At 49.6% G+C, this 25,235-nt stretch overlaps 2 protein-coding genes across 3 annotated transcripts; one reads left to right on the top strand and one right to left on the bottom strand.

The window, feature by feature from the left end:
- The first annotated feature begins 3,397 nt into the window (after positions 1–3,397).
- Positions 3,398–7,553, top strand: CLPSL2 (colipase like 2). The gene is made up of 4 exons (XM_039235260.1): positions 3,398–3,477; positions 5,437–5,558; positions 6,232–6,354; positions 7,458–7,553. The coding sequence occupies exons 1-4, from the start codon at positions 3,471–3,473 to the stop codon at positions 7,551–7,553; spliced, it is 348 nt and encodes a 115-aa protein (XP_039091191.1). The 5' UTR covers positions 3,398–3,470.
- A 15,482-nt stretch (positions 7,554–23,035) lies between these two features.
- Positions 23,036–25,049, bottom strand: CLPS (colipase). Of its 2 annotated transcripts, XM_039235257.1 has the most exons (3): positions 24,966–25,049; positions 23,623–23,745; positions 23,036–23,167 (listed from the first exon to the last, which is right to left on the bottom strand). In XM_039235257.1, exons 1-3 carry the CDS (start codon positions 25,047–25,049, stop codon positions 23,036–23,038), a joined length of 339 nt encoding a protein of 112 aa, XP_039091188.1. The 2 variants fall into 2 exon arrangements, with proteins under 2 accessions (XP_039091188.1, XP_039091189.1); XM_039235258.1 differs by lacking the exon at positions 23,623–23,745.
- Positions 25,050–25,235: the final 186 nt, after the last annotated feature.

Raw genomic sequence — 25,235 nt, 5'->3', positions numbered from 1 at the left:
AAGCTGATGATAAAGTGCCTAACATAGAGCAGGTGTCACTAAATGTTTGTTGAATGAATGAATCAATGGGCAAATGGAGATTGCGGAGATGTCCACAATGAGTTGGGCAGTCAGACCAGCTGGACTCAACAGAGTGGTAGAGTAATTGACGGAGCACAAGTGGGTGGTGAAATCAATTTGGTGGATTCTAATCAACATTTTATTTTTTTAAATATTTTTATTTATTTCTAGGAGAGAGAGAAGAGAGAGACAGCGTGAGCAGGGGAGGGTCAGAGAGAGAGGGAGACACAGACTCTGAAATAGGCTCCAGGCTCTGAGCTGGCAGTCAGCACAGAGCCCGACGCGGGGCTCGAACCCACGAACCGCGAGATCATGACCTAAGGGAAAGTCGGACGCTTAACCGACTAAGCCACCCAGGTGCCCCTCTAATCAACATTTTAAAAAGATGGAATAGAATAAATAATCTTAGATCACAAATAGTAAATGTAAGCGCACACACACACACACACATTTGCAATGGTGATAATCCGAATATTCAACCACCAGCATGACTCGGACATCAGCCAACTGGAATGGATGTTAACAATATCTACTCATTGCCTGAATACCAACATAAAATGTATCTCCTCTAGTTGGAAAAAAAAAAGTGATTGAAATTCATGGTCTGTGGATTGTAGCTTAAGGTTTTGGGGGAATGGGAGGCCATGGACACATGTTTCTGAGTACCCTTCCTTTGGGCTTGTCCCTGGCTGAAGGAACATGCCCATGACTCATTCCTGCCCTGGGGCAGCCTTTCCTGAACCTAGAGCAATCCTCAGGTGTTGCAACTTGGGACATTCTCCACACCTGTGTTCCGGCCTGCCAACATCCATCCCCACTCCGCGGGAACCAGCAATCTCACATCTCCTCGCTGCCACCACCAGCCCAGCTTTCCATTTAGGAGCCACCTCAACTGGGGTCACCCTCATGGCCCCCAGAGTTTCCCAAAGCACTGATTGTCCTGACTCCACTCTGTCCTTCCACAAGCAGACAGCCCGTCCTCACTGTGCTCTGCTCTTTCTTACCTCCAAATCTTCGCTTACTCTGGACCCCTGCTTGGAAAGCCTTTAGTCTCAGCTTCCCTGAATCCGAGTCTCCCTTCAAGGCTTTGAAACAGAGCACTGCTCCCCTCCTGCTGGCATCCAGGGCTGTTCTGGGCCTTCTACGTAGGATCTTGGTGTCTCCACCCCCTTCACCTCCAAACATTCCCCCCCGCCCCCGCCTGTCTTCCCCAAGAAGCTTTGGTTGTGCTGCTCCACGTCTCAAACTCCTTCAGGCACCTACGTGATCATCATTCTCCCTAGATCACCCCGAGAGCCCCCTTAGGAATGAATTGAGTAAGAGACAATTCCCACTACATCAGTTTTCTCCAGAATTTTATTTTGGATTTCACAGACTGATAAAACTTCCAAAAAAACCTTTGGGGACGGATGGAATTTGCATATATATATTAACATGTATTTAACAACCCTGTAATGACATGGAAAACCGAACAAAACTGCCACTGTATTATGCCATTGTATCATAAAAACACCAAAAAAGTAGGAAGGACATAATTTCAGAACAAAGAATCATTCTTTAAATTAAATATATTTATCTTTAACAAAAAGCCCGACATTACCCTCATTTTCATCATTTTGCTGTAGGCCAATGAGAACATTGTCATGGAAGCCATCGGAAAGAAGAAAGACACTGGTGGATGTCACAGGAGGGAAATGAAGGGACAGGGAAGGGGGTAGGGAGGAGATTGTGTAGGTCCACCAGCGACGTGTCCCCCTGCCCTGGACAGACTCTCACACAAGACTGCGGTGGCCATGTTTGCGCCCTGGCCAATGGGAAGGACTGTGGCCACACTCACAGGTTGGGTGGCTCAGCGATCACTCCCAAACCCCAGCCCTGGATGCCTTGGTGATCTGGATCCCACCCCTCTTCATACTGCACAGGTGCCTGGACTTGTGCCTTTGAACAGCACCAGCTGGATTTGGGAGACAAGCCACTGATAGAAAGGGTACAGGACTTGGAGTTAAGAGCCCAGAGTCTAGGCTTGGCTCTGCTTAGTCACTTGTGGAAGTCCTTTCCTTCTCTGGTCCTCAGTTTCCTTGCCTTAAAATGAAGGCTCTGGGGTGCCTGGATGGCTCAGTCAGTTAAGTGTCCGACTCTTGATTTCGGCTCCAGTCATGATCCCAGGGTCGTGAGATCAAGCCCTGCTTCTCTCTCTCCCTCTCTCTCTGCCCTTCCCTTGCTCACACACATGCACATGTGCTCTCTCTCTCAAAATAAATAAACTTAACAAAAAGAAGGTTCATAATGAGTCTTAAGTCATTTCTGAGGAAAACTGCAGCCCTCTGTCTTAAAAAAATTTTTTTTTGGGGTGCCTGGGTGGCTTAGTTGGTTAAGCGTCTGACTTTCGCTTAGGTCATGATCTCGCGGTTCGTGGGTTCGAGCCCCGCATCGGGCTCTGTGCTGACTGCCAGCTCAGAGCCTGGAGCCTGTTTCAGTCTGTGACTCCCTCTCTCTCTGACCCTCCCCTGCTCACGCTGTCTCTCTCTCTCTCTCCTAGAAATAAATAAAACATTAATAAAAAAAATTTTTAAGCCATGCACATAGAATTTCAGGGGCTCCACCATCCCCTCAGGGCCTTCAGAACAATTCCCAGGGGCCCTTGGACCCCAGATCAAGAACCCCAAATTGCCAAACTGACATACAGCTGCTGGCTCTTGCCTTCAAAGCTGCCCTTTCCTGAGCAGTTAACAGTATTTTTCCAATTATCTAACATTCACAAGGGCACAACCAGATACCTCAGGGAAGGAGGTAACTGTACGAAAAATTATTAATGCTTGGGGATCTCCTCTAGTTCACAGTGGAGCTGGGAGACGTGGCAAGCTTCATGGGTGGGTAACTAGCTGGCCAAAGCAGATGAACAAGGGTCTGAAGAGAGTGGGAGACCATGAGTACTGGAGGGAGAGGACATGTGGTGACAGGAATCCCTTTATGGGAACAAAGCCTTCTGGCCACCCAAGGCAGTACAGGACAATTGTATGAGCTTGGGCTCAATAGCTAGAATGTCCTGGGTTTGTATCTGGCTCTATGACTTAATTATGTTACTTGGGCAAGTTATTTTGCTTTGAGTCTTTGGGTTCCTCATCTGTAAAATGGGGATAAGAGGTAGCAGAAATGACTGAGTACACTAAATATTCCAGGATTCCCTTACATTTCCCAGCCTCCCTTGAAGAAGGTTGAGGTCATGTGACTAGTTCTGGCCAATGGCCTCTGAGTGGAAGAGGCGTATGTCACTCGTGGCCGAGGCATTTAAGTGTCCATGTACTTCCTCCAGCTCTCTTCCACCTTCCAGAATGACTCCTGAAGCCAGTCTTCCGGTTGGTGTAGCTACAAGATGGAAGAAAGGTCTTCCGTCCCATATCAGACTTCACATGAGTGGTAAGTAAAACACTATTGTGCCAAGCCACCAAAATTTCAGGAGTTCTCTGTTGTGACATCTAGTATCAATTATCCTGACAAATATGGAGAAGGCTAACTGAGATAGTGGATCTAAAATCTTTTGAGTACTGTGTGGAGGCTATTATTAGAGAAAAGACTTAAGACTCCTACACTAGTCAGCTTGGCCGCCATAACAAAATATAGACTGGGTAGCTTAAATGACAGAGATGTATTTCTCACAGTTCTGAAAACCAGAAGCCCCAAAGCACGGTGTTAGTCAGCATGGTTGGGTTCTTGTGAGGGCTCTCTTCTTGGCTTGGAGATGGCTGCATTTTTTGCTGTGTCCTCATATGGCAGAGACAGACAGCGAGCTCTCTGGTGTTTTTTGCCTTCTTCTCCAGTAATCTCTGGGCCAAATGTGGGTCTTGAACTCATGACCCCGAGATCGAGAGTAGCCTGCTCTACCAAGTGAGCCAGCCTGGTGCTGCTCTGGTGTCTCTTATGAGGGTACTAATCTCCTTAGGAGGGACCCCTCATGACCTCATCTAAACCTAATCACCTCCCAAAGTCCCTATCTCCACATTCATCATCACACTGGGGGTCATGGCTTCAACATATGAGTTTGGGAGGAGGCATAATTAAGTCTCTAGCACCCCATTCCAAGCCAGGGATTCTCATATCCCTTTTTTTTTTTTAATTTTTAAACGTTTATTTATTTTTGAGCGACAGAGAGAGACAGAGCACAAGTGGGGGAGGGGCAGAGAGCGGGGAAGACACAGAATCCAAAGCAGGTTCCAGGCTCTGAGCTATCAGTACAGAGCCCTATTCCTGGCTTGGACTCGTGAACCTGTTCATGTCAGGTCGTTCTAGTCAGACCTAAGTCTGACGCTTAACTGACTGACCCACCCAGGCGCCCCTCATATCTCTTCTGAAGAGCAAATTTTTAGGGGCACTTGGGTGGCTCAGTCAGTTAAACAACTGGCTCTTGATTTCAGCTCAGGTCATGATCTCTCAGTTTGTTGCAGTTTGTGGCTTCAAGCCCCAGGCTGGGCTCCATGCAGCCATCTCAGGGCGTGCTTGGGACTCTCCCTCTGTCCCTCTCTCTCTGTCCCTTACCCCTCTCCCCCAAATAAATAATATTTTAAAAAGCAAATTTTTAAAAAGAGAAGCAGGCAAAGGTGGGGTGAAGTTGGAGTTTCATGGAGAGGGACGTCCTGAGGAAGGCCCACCTCCCCGGAAACCCCACTGATTGCTCCATGCAGCTCTCCCTGAACCCTGTCTTCTTTCTGAGTCTTCCTCTCTTCTCCCCTCCATTTTGTCCCCCAAACCCTGACTTTCATACAACTCAGAGACAAATGCTTAGACCATTAATCAATTCATTAGGATCGGGCAAGTCCTAGGTCTTGGAAGCCATCTTGTCTTACCTCCTGATTCTTACAGATGACAACATTGGACCTGAAGAGGATGTGGAGAGGCAGGGTGGGGGCGGGGGGTGGGGGGAGTACCAACTTCTTCAGAAGATATAAGGGATGGGGGACAATTTGGAGCACCAAGGACAGAGTGAGAGAGAGTCAGACTATTAAGAAGGGAGCTATTTAAAAAAAAAAGTAGAAGCTATTTTCATTTCAGTATATCAACTTTATAAATTTTCAAAAAATATTATTTAAATTTGGAAGTAATGCATATGGAGGCCTCTAAAATCTACAATCCAGCCTGTCCAAGGCTTGAATCCGGGTGTCATGGGAACACCTTCCACTGCTCCCCAGGGCCTGGGAGACTCCTCTGCGACGCTAGAAAGGGCTTCTGGCCCTTCTGCCTCCGCTCCTGAACAGCCTGTGACCATTAACTTCGCCACCTTCCACCCCCAGTCTAGGGCAGGGCCTTGGGGCACCAGGTCACGTGTCAAGCAAAGTGTTTCCCCTCCCCAAACCCCCGCCCGTCTCCTCTGTGGCCATTCAGGAGCCCAACTGGAGCCTCCAGCAACCGTGCCCAGGCCCATGGCCACAGCCTTCCTGCTCCTCATGGGGGTCCTGATCCCTTGCCTGGCCGAGTTCCTGCACCTTAATAAGAAGTCCAAGAAGGTGAGCCAAAGAACGTTTGGAACCTTCCACTACAGTAGAGGGTGATCGCGGCAGTGGCATCATAGACCGGCCAGCAGGCGCCATTTGGATTTGGAGAGAGATGTTGGGCGTGGGGGTATATACAACCCCCAAATGGGGATTTGTTCCTAGGGCTGGAAGCTTGATGTGTCCCCGGAAGGGCTTCAAAGCCCTACTTCACCTCCTTGTGGCCCTGGAGGTCAAAGAAAGTGGTCTTCTGACCAGCACCCTGCCCTCCCTTCCCCTGAACCAGCGCCCACTCTGTCCCGCCAGCCACGCCCTAATCCCTCCTTCACCCCTTCTAGGTACAGTGACTGTTCCTTCCCTTCCCCGTCTTTCTCTCCCTCCCTTTTTTCCCATCTCCCCCCCCCCCCCGCCAAAGTGTGATCTGGGATCATATGTGCCCTCAGCATGGGGAGGGGTGAGGGGAGACCCAGGAAAGGAGAGGCAGAGGGAGAGGAACCAGCTGGCCTTCCTCTCCTGCTCCTGTGAGTGCTGCTGCAGTGGGTGTAGAGGGCGTGGCACCTGGCGGTGATCATCTCCCAGCTTCCCTTCTTGGCCCCCAAGGGGGGAGGGGGCTTGGCAAGGGCCCAGGAATCCTCCCTCACCTTCCCGCACAGCCAGATGGCGGGTGACACAAGCGTTCTCCCCACAGATGAATGGGGCTGAGTGCTCCCACCACTTGGAGTGCATCAGTGACTGCTGCCTGATAGACCTGAACTACGGGGGTGCTTTCTGTACTCCCAGGGCCAGAGTGGCCATGTCGTGCTTGCCCCAGGTGAGCCTCTGGGCTGGGGCAGCCCCCTGTGGGAGGAAGGATGGGGGACGTTAACAAAATCCACAGCTGCCCCTGCTTCTTCACCCTCTGCTTGGAGTGCCCTTTCCCCTTCCTCCACCCGGCAAGCTCCTACTGATCCTACAATACACAGCCAGCCACCACCTCCTCTGAGAAGCCTTCTCTGCTTGGAGCTCCCACAAGCTCATACCCTCAGCACAGCGTGGCTCTCCCTGGTTTGCCATGTTTTCTGTCTGCCTTCACTGCTGGCTGGGGCTCTTCAAGGCAGGCTTGTAGCGTGTCCATCTTTGAGCTCCCTCCCCTCCCCCCCAACTTAGTATCTGCCTATAGTAGGTATTCAACAAATGTTTGTTGAATGAATATTTCCTACCCTAACATCAGTGAGGCCAAGTACATGGGAGAAGACTTTTTCTCTACTGAGCTCCACCTCCCTGCCACAATGACCTAATTTTTTGAGAGGAGCACAGCACTGCAGGGGCAGAACCGTAGCTTGGGAGTTTGGACCTAGTTTAAATCCTAGGTTTTTCACCCCCTGTCTTTGTAACCTCAGCCAGGTCACTTCCGCTCTCTCGGCCTTAGTTTCCTCATCTGTAAAATGGGGCTAAAGTAACAACCTCACCAGGTTGTCCTGGCAACCACAGTGTTCACTGGGGCTTGGTTATGAGCTGGTAGAAATGCAGAATGCATAGTACATCCTGTTACTGCTCATCTCTTCTCATCTGGCCCCGGTCCCAAAGCTCTCTAGGAAGAATGGACTTGGCCTCCATGTGCTTGTCTGGGGAGCCGATGCTGTGAGGAACCGGTCAGGCCCCGGACTCTCCAGCTGAGGTGGCCAGAGGGTCTTTTCGTTATGGGCCCTTGCTCTATTTTGTTTAGTCCTCACATCACCCTGTGAGGCGCGTTACTATTAATATCCCCTTTTGACAGATGAGGAAACTGAAACCAAGCAGTTCATTAACTTGCCTGAGGCCACAGAGCTGTAGAGGACTGCTCACCCCTTCACTTGCTCTTGCTCCCCAAGATGTTTAGACCCTCTTCTTCCCTCTACCTTGGTGACTCCCAACTCTTGGTCGCATCTCCCACAGACCGAGGGAACCATCAACATCATATGCCCCTGCCAGTGGGGCTTGAAATGCTTCTCCAGGGACCCGATCTGTCCCCGCCGGTGCCACCTGATTTAGAGGAGGATGCAGGCTGGTCGCTGCCACCCTTGCCTGGGGGCCAGGGGCCTGGAGAGCCCCCATGTTGCTCAAAATCCAATTCCTGAGACATTAAAGTCACTTCCCGGCTCTGGCCTCTGTCTGCACTTCCTGGGAGAGGAAATCTGGTAGGGACTGTCCCGTCTGGGGGCAGGAAGGGTTGGTCCTATCTGGAGGGTGAAACGGCAGGAAAGGAACGGGGTAGGGGTAGGGAGCGAAGAGGCTGGGTCCCCGGAGGGGATGGAGGGCTGTGTGGGAAGAGCAGGGTTGAGGAATACAGCTGGAGAGTGTGTGTTGGGTGCCCATGGATGGGTGTGTGATGGGAAGGACTGGAAGGGACTGTTGAAATGCTTTCCAAGGGTGGAGGTCATTGAGAGAGTGTCAGTGAGAATGTACGTGAAGAATAAGTGCAAAAATGTTCATGCCAGGGGCGCCCGGGTGGCTTAGTCGGTTAAGCGTCCGACTTTCGCTTAGGTCATGATCTCGCGGTTCGTGGGTTCGAGCCCCGCGTCGGGCTCTGTGCTGACTGCCAGCTCCGAGCCTGGAGCCTGTTTCAGAGCCTGTGACTCCCTCTCTCTGACCCTCCCCTGCTCACGCTGTCTCTCTCTTTCCTAGAAATAAATAAAAAACATTAAAAAAAGATGTTCATGCCTGGTGGTGAGAAAGGGACCTGGTGCATGGAGGTCTCCATTTTCAGATATCATCAGTTCCACTTTATGGATAAAGAAACTGAGGCTCAGAGAGCTACGTGACTTGCCCAACGTCACATCATGGGGGGATCAGTTAGGATTCTTCCCGCTGCAAGTATCCAAAACAACCCAAACTGGTCTGGATGACCAGGAAACTCACTGGCGGTCACAAACGGAAGTCGAGTGGCTAGCGTGCCTAAGGTCTGGCTGAATCCAGCAGCTCCATGGCCCTCAGGATGGATTCCTTGTCAGGAGCCACAGAAGCTCCTGGTGTCACCTAACAATAACAGCTAAGATTTCTTGAGCACTGATGTTTCACACACTGTGCAAAGTGCTTTCTTATTTATATTAATTTATTTTATTGTTACAACAAGTTTAACGTAGGTACCATAAAATTATTCCTATTTTGCAAATAGGGGTGTGCCTCGCTGGCTCCGTTGGGAGAGGGTGCAACTCTTCCTCTCAGGGTCATGAGTTTGAGCCTACACTGGGTATAGAGATTACAAAATTAATTAATTAATTAATAAACCTACTTTACAAATAGGGCATTGCGTACCCTTGTCAGGAGTTCAGAGTAAGGGGTGGGGCTGGGATTTGAACCCAGGCTGCCTTGCTCCCAAGGGCAGGCTCTTAACCACAAATCCATACCACACCTTCCAGAGAAAAGGAAACCTCTCTGTCTCCCACTTCTCAGCCAACATCCTAAGACTGATTCTGACCGGATTGGCTTAGTCTGCAGGCTCATCCTTAAGCCAATCTGCTGTTATGACGGCAGCTCTTCTGTGAGCTACACCTTGACTGGGCTGTGTACTCTTCTGGTTTAACCACAGGAAGGGGAGCTCATAACCTTCAACTTCCCAGCAAGTTTGGCGGTAAAGCCCAGTTAAGTCACTGGGGAAACGTGGTAGAATTGTCGACAGTTCTCCGGAGAGGACCTATCTATATATCTGTGACCAAGTCATCGCTTTGTTTTCTTTAGGGGGTGAACATGGCAAAAGTTTCACGAATATTCAAGATTAAAAAAAAAAAAAAACGAAGGAAAACTATGAGGTCCCTCTCACAGATTCTGCCTACCCCAAACACAGACAATATGCTATCCTTAAGCTTAATGATAAGCTTTGTGGCAGGTGTGACCCCCCCCCTTTGAAAGCCCCCTATAAGTAGAGCCCCCTGAAGCCAGACTTGAGGAGTAGGAGAGGCACAGAATGGGGAAGGGATGGAAGCACACTGACCTCTCCCAGCCTGGTGGGTATGGAGAGAACGTGCGTCAATTATTTGCCTGTGCGCCTTCCTACTGCTCACTCTTTATCCCTGGAGACTACATCTCCCAGTCTCTCTTGTCCTCTGGCTTCTAGGGCTGGCTGGAGATCAGGGCGCAGGCCAAGGAGCCGTTGCCCCTCTTCCCACCTCCCCCAGCCCCACACCTGCGGCAGGTGAGGCCCTCCTGTGTCCTTTGGGACAGCCACCCCTCCCCCACCTCTGGCAGTCCCCAGGGACTCCAGTCATAGCGTTTCTCCCGCCATGGGGCATTGGTGTCTTCCTGCTGTTAATCTCCTGGTGGCCTTGACATCCTGCTGGGTTTCTCAGCTCTTCCATCACCTATGCGACTGGTTCCCTTGTTTTTTTTTTTTTTTTTAATGTTTATTTATTTATTTTTGAAAGAGAGCAAGCAGGGCAGAGGAGGACAGAGGATCTGAAGTAGGCTCTGTGCTGACAGCAGAGAGCCCAATGCGGGGCTCAAACTCAGGGACCGTGAGATCATGACCTGAGCTGAAGTCAGACACTCAATTGACTGAGCCACCCAGGCACCACCATTTCCCTGTCTTAAATTGTCCCTGTTTCAAATACCTAGAGTAGTTTTTGTCTTCCTGACTGAACATCTACAGGCAGAGAAGTAAACCTTCCAAGTGGAGGTAAAGCTGATTCTAGAACACTAAACCCTCCTTTATTTTTTATTTATTATTATTTTTTTTTTACAAATAGTTTATTGTCAAATTAGTTTCCACATAACACTCAGTGCTCATCCCCACAAGTGTCCTCCTCCCTGCCCATCCCTCCTCCCCCCCACATCCATCAGTCCTCAGTTTTTGTCAGCATTCAAGAGTCTCTCATGGTTTGCCTCTCTCCCTTTCCCCCACCATTTCCGCCCTTCTTCTCCCCCTTGTTCCTCCATCATGTTCCTCCTAATCCTCCTATACGTGCAAACATATGATATTTGTCCTTCTCTGCCTGACTTATTTCGCTCAGCATAACACCCTCAAGGTCCATCCATGTTGCTACACATGGCCAGATTTCATTGTTTCTCATTGCCATGTAGTATTCCATGGTATAGATAAACCACATCTTCTTGATCCATTCGTCTGTTGATGGACACTTAAGCTCTTTCCATGTTTTGGCTATTGTGGAGAGTGCTGCTATGAACTTTGGGGTACATGTGCTCCTATGCCTCAGCATTTCTGTATCCCTTTAAACCCTCCTTTAAATAGGTGGAATTCGGGGCGCCTTGGTAGCTCAGTCGGCTAAGCACCCGGCTTCAGCTCAGGTCATGATCTCACGGTTTGTGGGTTCGAGCCCTGCATCAGGCTCTGTGCTGACAGCTCAGAGCCTGGAGTCTGCTTCTGATTCTGTCTCTCTCTCTGCCTCTCTCTGCCTCTCCCCCGCTTGTACTCTGTCTCTCTCTGTCTTTCAAACCTAAATAAATGTTAAAAAATTATTTTAAAAAATAGGCGGAATTCACTCAAAACACCACTGCTTTGAAAAGAAAGCTAAGGTTGGTAGTGACTGATGAAAGATTGTATGAATATTTCTACTTTGAAAAAAATTAAAACCATAAAGACTGAATACATCAAATAAAAATTGTGACATTTCATATTGCTGTAAATTAGGCACACAGGGTGAGGCCCTATACATTCCCACTTGCCATATACAAAAACACTTACCAATTTGCCTGCCAAAAATTCATTGCATCCTTTCTTTCCGTGACCCTGGATTTCCTTTAAGGAAACCACCCCTTCTGTCCTCAGTCCATGAGGTTCAGTGGGCTCCATTCACATCAGAACACTAAATCTGGCTGAGATTGGTTCAGCAGGTGGCCAGGAGGCTGGTTCTTGCCTCTACAGATGGGTTTGAAGATGGACACATGACCCAGTTTGTCCAGTCAGAAGGAAGGCTAGAATTTGTCCAAGAGTTACTGAGATGAAATGCTTTCTCTTCCACTGAACTTGAACATGGGAGAAAGTACTCCATGGTTATTGGCAGCCATCTTATTACCATGTGGACTCAGAATGAAGCCAACACAGAGAGTTGAGCCAGGTTGTAGAGTCGTCATTTTAGCTCCTGGGTCGAGCTGTGCCTTCCACCAGAGAGCTCTACCCATCCTGCTTTTACGTCACAAAACCCAATAAACTCACTTTTTGTCCTTAACCACTTTAGGTTGGGATTCTGTCACTTGCAACCAAATGAGTCCTGACTGATTCCCTGTCTCTTGAAGATGAAAAGTTTTTCAGAACCTCCCATTCTTGCTGTGGTAATAAATACTTGCGCTTGTTTCTTTGTTCCCTTATGGGAGTTCGTATGCAGATTCAGAGGCATTGGTTTTCTGCACTGGACATTCGAGAATGAATATGTTCTGGTCCCCCTGGCTGGCTCAGTCGGTTAAGCTTCTGACTCTTGATTTCGGCTCGGGTCATGATCTCAGGGGTGTGGGATCGAGCCCCTCATTGTGTTCCGCACTGAGTGTGGAGTCTGCTTGGGATTCTCCCTCTTGCTCTGCTCCTCCCCTCCCCAAATAAAAAATAAAATAAATGTTCCTCGCCTGGAGGTTTTAGAGGAATAATCTTAATGCTGAGAAGGCAAAGCTCCAGGCCACCTTCATTTAACCAAATCTTTTCCCTCCTATCTGATCAGTCTTTCTCTGCCCAGACATGGGGTCTCAGCCCCTCTCTCAGAAGACTTATTTCTTTAAAAAAAATCTTTTAATGTTTATTTATTCTTGAGAGAGAGACAGAGACAGAGAATGAGCCGGGGAGGGGCAGAGAGAGGAGACAGAATCCCAAGCAGGTTCCGCATTATCAGCACGGAGCCTGACATGGGGCTCGAACTCATGAACTGTGAGATCATGACTTGAGCTGAAGTCAGACGCTTAACCGACTGAGCCACCCAGGGGACCCTCAGAAGCCTTATTACTAAGGTGAGGTCTCTACCCCTATAGTTTCCTCCTTTCTTTCCAATACGAGGCAGAGACAATGCTCTGAATTCAAGTCCCATTTCATTGTCTTCATCCTTGGCACTGGATGGACTGCTTCCTGCGGACGGCTCGGACTGTGCGAAGACTTCCGGCCAGTGAAGTGACAGGTGTAACTTCCGAGCCAAAGCAGAGAAGCCCAGGTGTGACACAATACAAAGGAAGACTGTTTTTGATGATTGGCCCATGACAGCTTTCAAGCCCCCACTTAATTTAAGCATCGCTTCACCCCTGTGATTAGTCCACATTTTGCAGATGGGGGGAGCCGAGGCTCAAAGAAGTTAAAAAGTCTGCCGAGATCACGACACCAGTAGGCAGCAATGCTGGGATTTGAACCAGAGCTTGCTAGTGCCAGAGCCCAGGTGCAGACTAGACTCTTCTGCTGACGGCCAAATGAGCACAGTGAATGGTTCAGGACGTAGCGGCGCTTTTTGGAAAATGTCCACTTTATCCCCTCTGCTTGTTTCTCCATTCCTTTGTTCTGGGAGCTGGCGGCCGGCCTCTCCAGTGACCCCTGGGAATGGGCATTCACACCTCATTAGCTACCCTCCAGGCCTCGGTCACATGGCAGTCACATGCCAAGGCAGGGACTTCAGTTGGACCTGAGAAGCGCCACCGCCGGCTCTGGGCCACGATGCAGCGGCTGCTGCTCCTGGTCCTCCTCTCCTTCCCCTCTCTCTTCTTCCTTCTCCCCAGCACTCATTTGGCGGGGGGGTGAATCAGTTATTGGGTCAGAAACCTAGAGCATGCACTCACCTCCTCTGCTACTGTGCTGAGACCCGTACTACTTGGGGAGGTGGGTGCACACAGAGGCTGATGTGGGTGAGAGCCGGACATCGGGGGCACGGGAGGTGATGGCTGGAGGACGTCCGGGAGGAAAAAGAAAACCCATCCTGGTCACGGGAGCTGTGCCAGGAGGTGCTAGGTGCTGCCACCGCACGGGGGAATATGACACAGGACTCCCCATCCCCGGCTTCCACCCGGGAAGAAAGGCAGACAGTCATTCATTCAGCGCATTTTACTGAGCACCCAGGGAAACTACTTTTGTGGGTGCTAGGGACAAGGCTGTGAACAAGACATAAAAGTCCTTGCCCTTGTAGACTGGATAGTCTAGTGTAGTAGGCCGAGGAGGTAAAATATTTACATTTCCCAGGCGATAAGCACCTGAGGACAAAGAAGGAAGGGGCTGCAGGTGCGGTGGGTAAGGAGAGGTTGCAGTTTGAAATCATGTGCTGAGGGAAGACCTTATGGACGAAGCGAAATTTAGACCAAGACCTAAAGGTGTGGTGTTACAGTATTATAATCAGAACCTACCAAGTGTGGGGACTTTAGTCCAAGGGGCTAAGAAATACAGCAGCGAACAAAATAGGGAAAGAACCTTGCCCTTTGGAGTTGAGCAGGAGGGAAGCAGAAAGTTAAAAGAAAAAGAAGGAGAAGAAGGAGAAGGAGGAGAAGGAGAAGGAGAAGGAGAAGGAGAAGGAGAAGGAGAAGGAGAAGAAGAAGAAGAAGAAGAAGAAGAAGAAGAAGAAGAAGAAGAAGAAGAAGAAGAAGAAGAATGCGATGACGACGACAGGGGAGGGAGAGAAGAAAGAAAGATGAAGGTAATTTCAGAGAATCCTCGCGTTGTGAACATAGTGAAACCAGGTGATGAGGGCGGCTGGAGCTGGGCGTACAGGGGAGGGTTTAGTGGGAGGCAGTCAGGCAAGTCAGGCAGAGCTCAAAGGACAACATGTTTTGGGCAAAGGGACCAGCAAGTGCAAATGGCCAGGGGCCAGGTGGTTCTGGTATGTTCCGATTCTGGTATGCAGGGCGTGTGTGTTTGTGTGTGTGTGTGTGTGTGTGTGTGTGTGAGCGAGCGAGTGAGAGAGAGAACCTATTCCAGGACTCTAAAGGCAAATTTGTAAAAACTCTTTAGTCCCCCTCTGGCACGAGTCGGCGGCGCCGCTCTGCACAGACATTCGCGGTCCCCAACTCCAGACCTGGCGGGAGCGGGGGCGGAGGTGAGGGCACGGGAGGGGAGCCTGCAGGGAGGAAGACCAGGGGCGTCATCTCCCCGCAGGACAACAGGGTGATCTGCGTCCAGAGCAAGAAGTGCAAGAGCGGATGCTGTAGCCAGAAGACGGAGGGCTGCGAGTCGTACTGAGCCCCCAAGGGGTCCGAGGGCAGCGCAAGTCACAAGGAGGTGGGTGGTGGCGCCCCTTGGGGGAGGGCGGGGTGAGCTGGGAGGGCCCCCGGAGAGGAGGGGCAGGGGCGGAACCAGAGCCTGGTGCGGGGGTGGGGGGAGGGCGACCACTACCCGGAGCCGGGAAATGGCTGCTGCGACTGCACCTCCCAGCCGCTTGGGGGAGCCAGTGGACCGAGCCAAGGTGGGCCCCCACGCCAAGGGCTTGGAATCCAGGTGGGAGACGTGGGGTCTGGGGATGGGTTTTTTTTTTTAAATGTTTATTTATTTTTGAGAGAGAGAAAGTGTGAGTGTGAGCTGAGTGTGAACTGGGGAGGGGCAGAGAGAGAGGGAGACAGGATTCGAAGCCGGTTCCGCTCTGACAGCGGAGAGCTGGAAATGGGACTTGAACTCACTAAACGTGAGATCATGACCTGAGCCCAGCTCAGATGTTTAACCCACTGGGCCACCCAGGTGCCCCGATGCTGCTCTTTCTAAGTTCCCCGTTTCGAGGGGTCATCTCAGTAAACTCTGAAAGTAGCTTTGTAAATGGGCACAGCTAGAAGGTCTGGTCCTAATCATGGTTCTGGGCCCACCCTTCTCAACAGCCCCAGGGGCTCTGCTATGGCCCCTGGTGTTCCGGGCCAGGGAGCCAGACGTTGTGGCCTGGGGAGCCTCTGAGCTGGGTGTGCAAGAAAGGGGTGTTGGTTTGCTCGTGAAAGGACTTAAGGAGAAAAGATGGAGGTCCCCTGTGGGAGGGTGTTTATTCATTCAGGATAGTCGCATGGGTTAATGACAGGAAAGGTGATGCCAGAGATTGAACTAGGAGGGCACCCACAATCCTAGGGGTCAGCGTGGAGGAGGCGACCAGAGACACAGACTGAACAGTGCATGAAGGGGCCTCTTAAGCCCAGGCTCCTCTGCTGTGTGCAAGCAGATGGGCCCCAAAGCGAGGCTTCTAGGAGAGTGAAGGCTGCCCCTCAGGGCCAAGGGCAAAGCAGTCCCCAAGGTCAAGATCAAAGTCCTGTCTTTCCCAGACATTCCTGGACATGTATAAGGAGTGTCCATGCCTGCCAAACCTGACATGCGTATTTCCGAAGAATGAGAAATCATTTAAACTCATCTATGGCCGTTGTAAGAAAATTGAAAAAAGGAAGTCAGCTAAGAACATTTTCTTCTAATGCTCACTCTTCTTTGCGGTCTTCCCTGGCTCCTCCATCTACTCCCATGCCTACCCAAAATTGTGTTCTTGCCCCTAGCCCTCAGAGCCTCCACCAGCAGGGGAGGGGCAGGGAGGGAGGGATGATGCACCACACTGAAATAAAGACGTTTCAGTGTTTGCTACCCCGGGGGCTGGGGGCTGGGGAGGCGTGGCTGGGGAGTGAAGGGCGTAGAGGCAGGAAGCTCAGGAACCTTGGGCCTTTCCCAGGTTGGGGCATGAAAGCAAGTCCCTCAGAGGAGTCTTGAGTTCTCCTCCCCACCCCCACCCCTTTCTGGCCTCAGCCCATTTCATAATCCACCCTCCTAATGCTTGGTTCACACCCGAACTCTTGGTTCCCCCCTACCTTAAATTTCAGAAATGTGAAAGAAAGTGTACAAGACAAACATGTATAAAGAATTGCCAGTTTCAGTCGTTAGAACATGTGAGGCATTCTCTGGGTCATGAATTCGAGCCTCGCATTGGGTGTAGAGATTACTTCAAAAACAAGTTGCCCGTGTTTATGGAGCGCTTACGTTATGCCAAGGGCAGTGCCAGACCCGTTAGACACATGATCTCATTTCATCCTACAGAAAAGCTCAGGAGGGGTCAGAACTTTGATCACCCCTATTTTATAGAAGTTATAGTTCTCTCAGGAGAACCTGAGACAGACTGAGCAACTTGTTCACAGTCACACAGCTTGAACGTGATGAATCACACTCTGCTGGGATATCAGAAGAGAAAGGAGGGATGAGAAAAGCAAGGAGAGCCAAGGGAAGAGCGTGAGGAAAAGAAAGATCAGAGCACCTACTGGATTGTGGGGATGGGGAGAGAATGAATCAAGAGGAGTTTCAGCAAACTGTACCGTGGGGTTGTCAGGCTTTTAGAGCCAGACGCTAGTTTGCTGGCTGTGAGTGTCATGAATTCTCTGCAGAAGCAGGCTTCAAGGCAGCCCTGCTATATTTGGGTTACATTTTGGAGATAAATAATTCAGATTTTGGACCCAAAGTTCTGTACTTAAACTACACTTCTGATTAAGCCCCCAGATCTGAGCCAAGTGTGCCCTCCAGGATGTCAGGCTTATGGTGCAAGAGCTCAGTAGTGGAGATAGAAGTTGAGGTTTACTTAAAGCACCCTGGGGCGCCTGGGTGGCTCAGTCGGTTAAGCAGTTAAGCGTTTGGCTCAGGTTATGATCTCACGGTTCGAGGGTTTGAGTCTCGTGTCGGGCTCTGTGCTGACAGCTAGCTCGGAGCCTGGAGCCTGCTTCAGATTCTGTATCTCCCTCTCTCTCTGACCCTCCCTGCTCATGCTCTCTCTCTCTCACACACACCATACACAAAAATAAACTCAGAATGGATAAAGGACCTGAATGTGAGACAGGAAACCATCAAAACCCTAGAGGAGAAAGCAGGAAACAACCTCCTTGACCTCCACCGCAACAATTTCTTACTTGACACATCCCCAAAGGCAAGGGAATCAAGAGCAAAAATGAACTACTGGGACCTCATCAAGATAAAAAGTTTCTGCACGGCAAGGGAAACAATCAATAAAACTAACAGGCAACCAACGGAATGGGAAAAGATAGTTGCAAATGACATATCAGATAAAGGGTTAATATCCAATATCTATAAGGAACTCATCAAACTCCACACCCAAAAAACAAACAACCCAGTGAAGAAATGGGCAGAAGACATGAACAGACACTTCTCCAAAGAGGACATCCAGATGGCCAACAGACACATGAAACGATGCTCAGCATCCCTCCTCATCAGGGAAATACAAATCAAAACCACACTGAGATACCACCTCACGCCAGTCAGAGTGGCTAAAATGAACAAATCAGGAGACTCTAGATGCTGGCGAGGATGTGGAGAAACGGGCACCCTCCTACACTGCTGGTGGGAATGTAAACTGGTGCAGCCCCTCTGGGAAACAGTGTGGAGGTTCCTCAAAAAATTAACAGTAGAACTCCCCTATGACCCAGCAGTAGCACTGCTAGGAATTTACCCAAGGGATACAGGAGTGCTGATGCATAGGGGCACATGTACCCCAAAGTTCATAGCAGCACTCTCCACAATAGCCAAAACATGGAAAGAGCTTAAGTGTCCATCAACAGACGAATGGATCAAGAAGATGTGGTTTATCTATACCATGGAATACTACATGGCAATGAGAAAGAATGAAATCTGGCCATGTGTAGCAACATGGATGGACCTTGAGGGTGTTATGCTGAGCGAAATAAGTCAGGCAGAGAAGGACAAATACCATATGTTTGCATGTATAGGAGGATTAGGAGGAAGTTAATGGAAGATGATGCAGGAGAAGAAGGGGAAAAATAGTTGGGGAGAGGTAGGGAAGCAAACCATGAGAGACTCTTGAATGCTGAGAACAAACCAAGGGCTGATGGGTGTGGGGGAGAGGAGAAGGTGGGAGATGGGCATGGAGGAGGGCATGTGTGGGGATGAGCACTGAGTGTTATATGGAAACCAACTTGACAATAAACTATTTAAGGAAAACAAAACAAAACAAAAAAACAAAAATAAAATAAAATACAGAAGAATACTAACAAAAAAAAGAAATAAATAAAACATTAAAAAATTAAATTGAAAAAAAGCACCCCTGTAAGGCTGGCAACACTCTCACCCTTATCTTGGGGGATATTGCTCCTGTACTAAATGTGTCAGACAGATACGCAGTGTCACAGGTACATCAGAAAGACACAGGATTACAGTCCATAGTGGTACATGAGCTCCCCTTATTTGGAGAAAATCTGCGAAATGCCCTTGGAAGGAGAGATTGATTGCAGGCTGGAAACCCAGCCTCCAAGAATACCTAATGTCTTCACCTTTAGACGGGGAGGGGAAAATGTGTTGCTGGTGTGATTACACCTGTTTCATACAATGGGGAGGAGAAACTTTTCCTCTACCCTCTTAGGTTCAGTTTTTGGGGTCTGCAAATTAAACTGACAAAAGACAGATTGGCAAGAGAAATGAGATTTTTATTTACATACGTACACAGGGGAATTCACAGAAAAAGGTGACTCAATGAGGCAGTTAGAATTTGGGGCATATATATCATCCTAATTGGGGAGGAGGAATGGGAGAAGGACACTCTGGAAAATGGCGACTTAATAAGGGAAGAAAAGGCACTTGGGGAAAACAAATTACTTTTAAGAAAGATAAATCGGCCCTTCAGAGAGTAGAGCAGATCTGATAGTTTTGTGACAATGTCCATTTAGGTGTGGTTCTAACTTCTGCAGTGATAAGATTTCAGTACAAAGAGTCAATCTTTCTTGGTTGTAAGAAACTTCTCCAGGAGGGAATGTATGATAGCTGAGTTCTTTGGGGAGGCTCTGCTTTTAGGTAGAGGAGGGAGTTCAGAAAAATGCCTCTTCTCAAAATCCTTCACCTTAAAAGAGCAGTACTGTCCAGGGAAGTGAAATGTGATTTTAAACTTTCGAATGGCCATACTTAAAAAGTAAGGAGAAACAGGCAGAGCTAATGTTGACACTATACTCTATTTATAGCCCAATCAAAAATGTTATTTCAACATGTAAAAATTGAGATCTTTCATATTCTTTTTTGGTAACAGGTCTTCTGAATCCAATTTGTATTTTACACGTATCCCAATTCAAGTGTTCAACACGTGGCTAATCGGTACCATATTAGACAGCATATGTCTACAGGGACCAGCATCTGGCATTTTCTTATGGATTCAAGGCTGCAAATACTGCTGCTTCTGTAGCTGAATTTCTAGCATACCTAGAAAAAAGTTATAGCAAGATGGGGAGTTCCTGGGGTTAGGATATTAAGGTGGTGGGGTGCCTGGGTCGCTTAGTCAGTTAAGCATCCGATTTTGGCTCAGGCCACGATCTCCTGGCTTGTGGGTTCGAGCCCCATGTAGGGCTCTGTGCTGACATCTTGAGTCCTGGAGCCTGCTTCACATTCTGTGTTTCCCTCTCTCTGCCCCACCCCATTCATGCCTTCTCTCTCTCTCTCAAAATAAATAAACATTAAAAAAAATAAGTTAAAAAAAGAAAAAAGAAAATGGGGACTCCTCTGGGCTCCAGGCTGGGAGAGAAGAAGAAGGGGCTTTTGAACAACAGCAACACAACAACAAATGCCCCCCCCCCCTTCTTCCAGCCGCCTTGTATTACTCAGTCTCAGTGCCAAAAACAGATGCTCAAGTAGAAAGGATACAATGCAGGGAACAGTATTGCCACTTGCTTCCCCAGAGCCCAACTTCCCACTCACCCCGGAAACTAGGGACATTTCCCTCACGTCCTTTATAGTGCTGGGCACTGTGGTCATTCAACCATTCAATGCATCCATTCAATGCAGATCCCCACCCAGGTTTGGATCTGGGCACCTCAGAGTATGACCCAACCCTGCCTCAGGATGTGAACCCCCTACCGGGTGAAGATATTGAAAACCCTCCGGTTGAGAGCTCACTTAGGTACAGCAGGCACTTACCTGACTCCTCAGCTTCCTTGCTAACTGAACCCCCATATTGTTTGGGCATATTGGGCCCAGCCCTGGGAGAGGGATCATAATTAGTCCAAGCCAATCATGGTGGTCCTATTTCCTCGGCCCAATACTTGCTTTCCCAGCCTCCCTTGCTGCCAGAGGTGGTCCTGTGACCCAGTTGGAGCTACTGAGCTATGGAGAAGTCACCCTGGAGGCTTTTGGTAAGATTAGAAAGTATGCCGGGGGAGGCACTCTGCCCTCACCCCCTATGCAGCCACTCTCTACTCCATGCTTCCTAACTTGAATGTGGTAAGAGAATGTGACATTAGGAGCTGCCTTGAAGCATCTGCCAGTTGAGAGGAGGTAAGAGAAGTACAGGTCTGCCAGCACTTCCTACCTCCAGCCTTCTTTTTAATATTTGTTTGCTTATTTATTTATTAGAGAACGAGTGGGGGAGGAGCAGAGGGCAAGGAAGAGAGAGAGAGAGAGAGAGAGAATCCCAAGCAGCCTCTGCACTGTCAGCACAGAGCCTGACGGGAGGCTCGATCTCACGAACCATGGGATCATGACCTGAGACCAAATCAAGAGTCAGACTCTCAACCAACTGAGCCCCCTGCCCCCACGCCCCCTCTGGACTTTTTAATTCATGAGAAACGTGTTCCTATTTGTTTCAGCTATATTCCTTGGGTTTTTTGTTACTTTTCAGGTAGATCCCGTCTTAACTCAGAAACCTAATGGTTACTCTAGGAATTCCTTGATCACAAACTACAAAATCCTGGGGCTGGGACAGCATCTCAGTTTTAATTAGTTCACGCTCTTCCTTCTTTGCATGAACCTCCTCTCCTGCATCCCTACTGGGGGTCAGTCAAACTCCACCTGCACATCTCAGTGACGGGGACCTCAGTACTGCCTACGGCAACCTGGGTTTGACGGCTCCAAGGGCATAAAATTTTTATATTAAACCAAAACCAAAGTCCCTACAGTCCCGCCCATTTGTCTTAGTTATGAATAATTGGGAAAGAACAGGGAATTGTAGAATGGGTGGGGGGTGGAGTTCGTTGGGTGCGGTGCCAACTTTTTCTTCTTTTTTTAATTAGCAAGCATTTTTTTCTTTATTTTTCTTTATTTTGAGAGAGAGAGAGTACAATTGGGACAGGGGTAGAGAGAAAAAGGGAGACAGAGAATCACAAGCAGGCTCTGCCTTGTTGGCACACAGCCCCGCACAGGGCTCGATCCCATGAACCATGAGATCACAACCTGAGCCAAAATCAAGAGTCAGACACCTAACCAACTGAGCCACTCAAGCAACCCCTAACTTTTTCTAATTATGTGACATTGAGCAAGTTACTTAACCACTCTGAACATTAGGGGGTTTTTTTGGGTTTTCTGTTTGTGTTTATCTATAGAGACAATAAATTCTCCCTCCTGGATCAATGTGGGGATTTGCTAGCACAGTGTAAGCCCGCTGCGATTGTTAGTAGACTGACCCTGTCGTAAACTCTGGGTCTGGAGATCTCTCTTTTGCAGCAAGAGAGTAGGACGCAGGATTACGATTTGAGAGAGGCTAATGTCCAGGAGACAAGAGCCCTGAGGAAGGGTCCTTGCTCCGTTTTTATTAGAATCAGAAGGTTTACAATCGCGATGGACATGCACACACAATGAAACCATGAACATTAACTCATGGGCGTGGGGGAAAAGGGGTTTTGAAGGTATGCGGTGGCTTGGCAGGTGGCTGGGCGCTAGGAGGAAGGTTGTTTACAGCAGACCTGAGGCACCACCTCGTTCATCTAAACTGGCCTTGGGGACAAGACCAAGGGAGCATGCTACCTCAGGGTCAACAAGGCACCTTTCTTTTGCTAATTAGCTCCACTCTGGGCAACTTAGCCCTGCTGCAGCCTAAAGTCCTATTTACCTCTTTACCTATTTTCTGTCCTTCCTTCCTGCGAAAGCAGCTTTCTGCTATTGTTGTAAGTTGGGGGGTGTTTCAGCCCCGAACACCTAATCTTGCTTACCTCATTTTGGATGCTTTCATCCTGAGACTTTTGTATTCCTATGTCTTTGTTCTATACTGGGGGCCTTTGCTCCATTTACCTAATCTCATTTACCTGATCTTGTTTACCCAACCTTCGGTGTGTTCATCCTGTGGCTTTCTATTCCTTTATGCCTTGTTAACCCATCTGTGCAGGCTCAGGGAATTCCTAGGCTGATTCCCCACATGGCCTCCTAACACCTGGGTTGTGCTAGCTATCTGGCATATCTGAGAGTTGGGTCCAAAAAGAAGGTATGACCCCAGGACAGGGACTGGTAAGTTTTGACTCAGGGCAGAGAACATGGGCCATTAGGAGTCCCCACCAGAAGTGTGTACATGTGTGTGTGACACACCTGTCTGAGAACTTGAGGGGCCAGAAGGGCATCCCAGGGAGGTGTGATGGTCCCCAAACGGAGAGGTTCTCAGCATGGATGCTTCACAGCCTTGTCATCCTGCCTGGCCTCCTTCCTCTGGCCTACTGACTTCCTCTGATCTTGAGGAGGCAAAGGCTTAAGGTAACATCAAGGAAGACGCTGACCTAACAAGAACACTCAGGAGCCCGGGGAAGGTTGCAGGAAGAGCTTTAATTGCTGAGAATCCAATCAGAAAAGGGGGGTGCTGGCCAAGGGGGTGGCCAGCCAGGGAGGGGTGGTGGGAGAGGAGCCGCCTTCGGTGGTTTTACTTCCTGGAGCGTCCAGCATCATGGCAGAAGCCAAAGTTGGTATTGGTGATGGAGCCCACGATGGTCTTGTCAACCTCACAGGTCAGGCCCCGCTCACAGGGACACTTGTAGTAAACCCCATAGAGTGTCTGCAAAGACACAGGGCCAGTGGATTCACGGGCTGAGTGTTGGGGGGGGGGGCTACTTTGGGCATCACTTGCCCCTGGCCTGACCCCAAGAACCCCTGGCCAGTCTCTTTTCAGTCTGTCTTCTCCTTAATGCCACCCTAGAGGCCACTGTGGGCCCGGAGTCTGGTTCACTCTGTGTCTCATTTCTGCTTACTAACTAGATCTCTCTGGGGAGGCCTCTGTTTACCCATCTGTGAAATGGGGATAACAAACCTTTATCTCTGGTCACTCGTGAGGGTCAAAAGCGATGATGGGATGGGAAAGTGCTTTGAAGCCTGTTGGCTTCCCTCTCTTAATCTCAGCGTTCAGGACCCAGGCCGATGCTCCTCCGTGCTCCTATCCCCGAGCGTGAAGGCCCTCCTCCTCCGAGCGGTCCCTCTTCCCACCACCCCCACCCCCACTCTGTGAGCACCCACCTTGGCGGAGCACTCGCTGTTCTCGCTGGCCTTGGGTGCGCAGCGGGCCAGGCTCAGCCCGGTTTGACGGTGGCAGCACTTGCTCTTGCACTGAAGGCTGTTCAGGCAGAGCTCGCCTTCCTCCTGCGGGGGCAGCCGGTCAGTCCCGGACCCCCTTGGTCCCTTCTCTACGTCCCCCGCCCCTCCCCCCACTGCCGCTGACAGTGCTCCCCTGGTGGGGGAGTGTGTAGAGGAACCCAGCTCCTGGGTCTGGCGGCCAATCCGCCCATCCCCAGCCCCTCTGCGTGAGAAGCGGGCAGGGTAGTGGCTGCGGCTCCAGACACCCGGGTTCTAGTCCCCGCTGCACTACCGACTCCCTGGGTGATGCTGGGCAATTCACTGCCCCGCCCTATGCCTCAGCGTTCCCAAAACAAGGTCCCCAAACTTCTCTGGCTCCATTGCTCCATTGAGGAGCCTGTGAAGGTTGAGGACCTTCACCCTGGAAAATTCCTCCCTCCCCTGACTTTTACATAGAACCTGAGGGAGACCCTGGACCCTCTGAGCCATGCAAGGCTCCGAGTTAAGATCCTTTGGGTAGAGAGGCAGCATGGGGCAGTGTGAGGGGGTTGTTCTGGAGCCGGGAGCCTGGGCTCCAATCCCTGCTCACTGTTTTCCAGCTGTGTGACCTCAGGCAGGTGACTTAACTTTTTCTACAACTGCCTTCCATCTGAAAACGGAGTTGACCCTAATAGTACCTATCTCACCTGGGCACATGCACACGCCCCACCGTGTGTACAGCCGCACTGTCAACAATAGCCAAATTATGGAGAGCGCCCAAATGTCCGATGACTGACAGATGGGTAAAGAAGATGTGGTGTGTATATATATATATGATGGAAAAATTCTTGGCAATCAAAAATAATAAAACCTTGCCATTTGCAAAAATGCGGATGGAACTAGGGTGTATCATGCCAGGTAAAATAAGTTAGGAAAAGACAAATACACAATTTCATTTATATGTGGAGTTTATGAAACAAAACAGATGAACGTAGAGGAAGGGAAGGAAAAATAAGATAAAAAAAAAAAGAGGGAGGCAAGCCATAAGAGACTCTTAAATACAGAGAAGAAACTGAGGGTGGCTGGAGGGGTGTTGGTGGGGGATGAGCTAAATGGGTGATGGGCATTAAGGGGGGCACTTGATGGGATGAGCACTGGGTGTTCTAACTGATGACTCACTGAATTCTACTCCCGAAACCATTATTACACTGTATGTTAACTAACTTGAATTTAAATAAAATTTAAAAATTAAAAAAAAAATCCCTGCCGGGATGCTCGGGTACCTCCTGCCCCAAAGCCCCTCTTACCAGGTGGATAATGATTCCCCGAGGGTCAGGTGCCGCATAGGCCACTGCCAGGGCAACCAGCAGAAGGACAAGGACCTTCTCCATGACGGACGGGCACAGCCGGTGTAGGTAGCCGCTGGCAGGTCAGGTGGCAGAAGACAGAGCCGGCTTGGGTGGTGGAGCTATAAAAGGGACTCTGTTCACATGTGACCCACCTTCCCCAGCCCGCAGGGCTGGACGTGAACAGAGGCCCAGCTGCGGCCAATCTGCTGGGGGGGGGGGGGGGGGGGG

Source organism: Hyaena hyaena, unplaced genomic scaffold (assembly GCF_003009895.1).
Source record: "Hyaena hyaena isolate Hyena2069 unplaced genomic scaffold, ASM300989v1 scaffold_96, whole genome shotgun sequence".
NCBI classification, from domain to species: domain Eukaryota; kingdom Metazoa; phylum Chordata; class Mammalia; order Carnivora; family Hyaenidae; genus Hyaena; species Hyaena hyaena.
The sequence above is the reverse complement of the archived record's forward strand: the minus strand, read 5'-3'. Positions and strand labels throughout refer to the sequence as shown.

Coding starts and splice junctions, on each gene's coding strand:
- CLPS (XM_039235257.1), bottom strand. CDS start 25,049: ATGGAGAAGGTCCTTGTCCTTCTGCTGGTTGCCCTGGCAGTGGCCTAT. Junction 23,746..24,965: donor GGGGAATCATTATCCACCTG/GTAAGAGGGGCT, acceptor CTGCCCCCGCAG/GAGGAAGGCGAGCTCTGCCT. Junction 23,168..23,622: donor ACAGCGAGTGCTCCGCCAAG/GTGGGTGCTCAC, acceptor GTGTCTTTGCAG/ACACTCTATGGGGTTTACTA.
- CLPSL2 (XM_039235260.1), top strand. Junction 5,559..6,231: donor TTAATAAGAAGTCCAAGAAG/GTGAGCCAAAGA, acceptor TTCTCCCCACAG/ATGAATGGGGCTGAGTGCTC. Junction 6,355..7,457: donor CCATGTCGTGCTTGCCCCAG/GTGAGCCTCTGG, acceptor CATCTCCCACAG/ACCGAGGGAACCATCAACAT.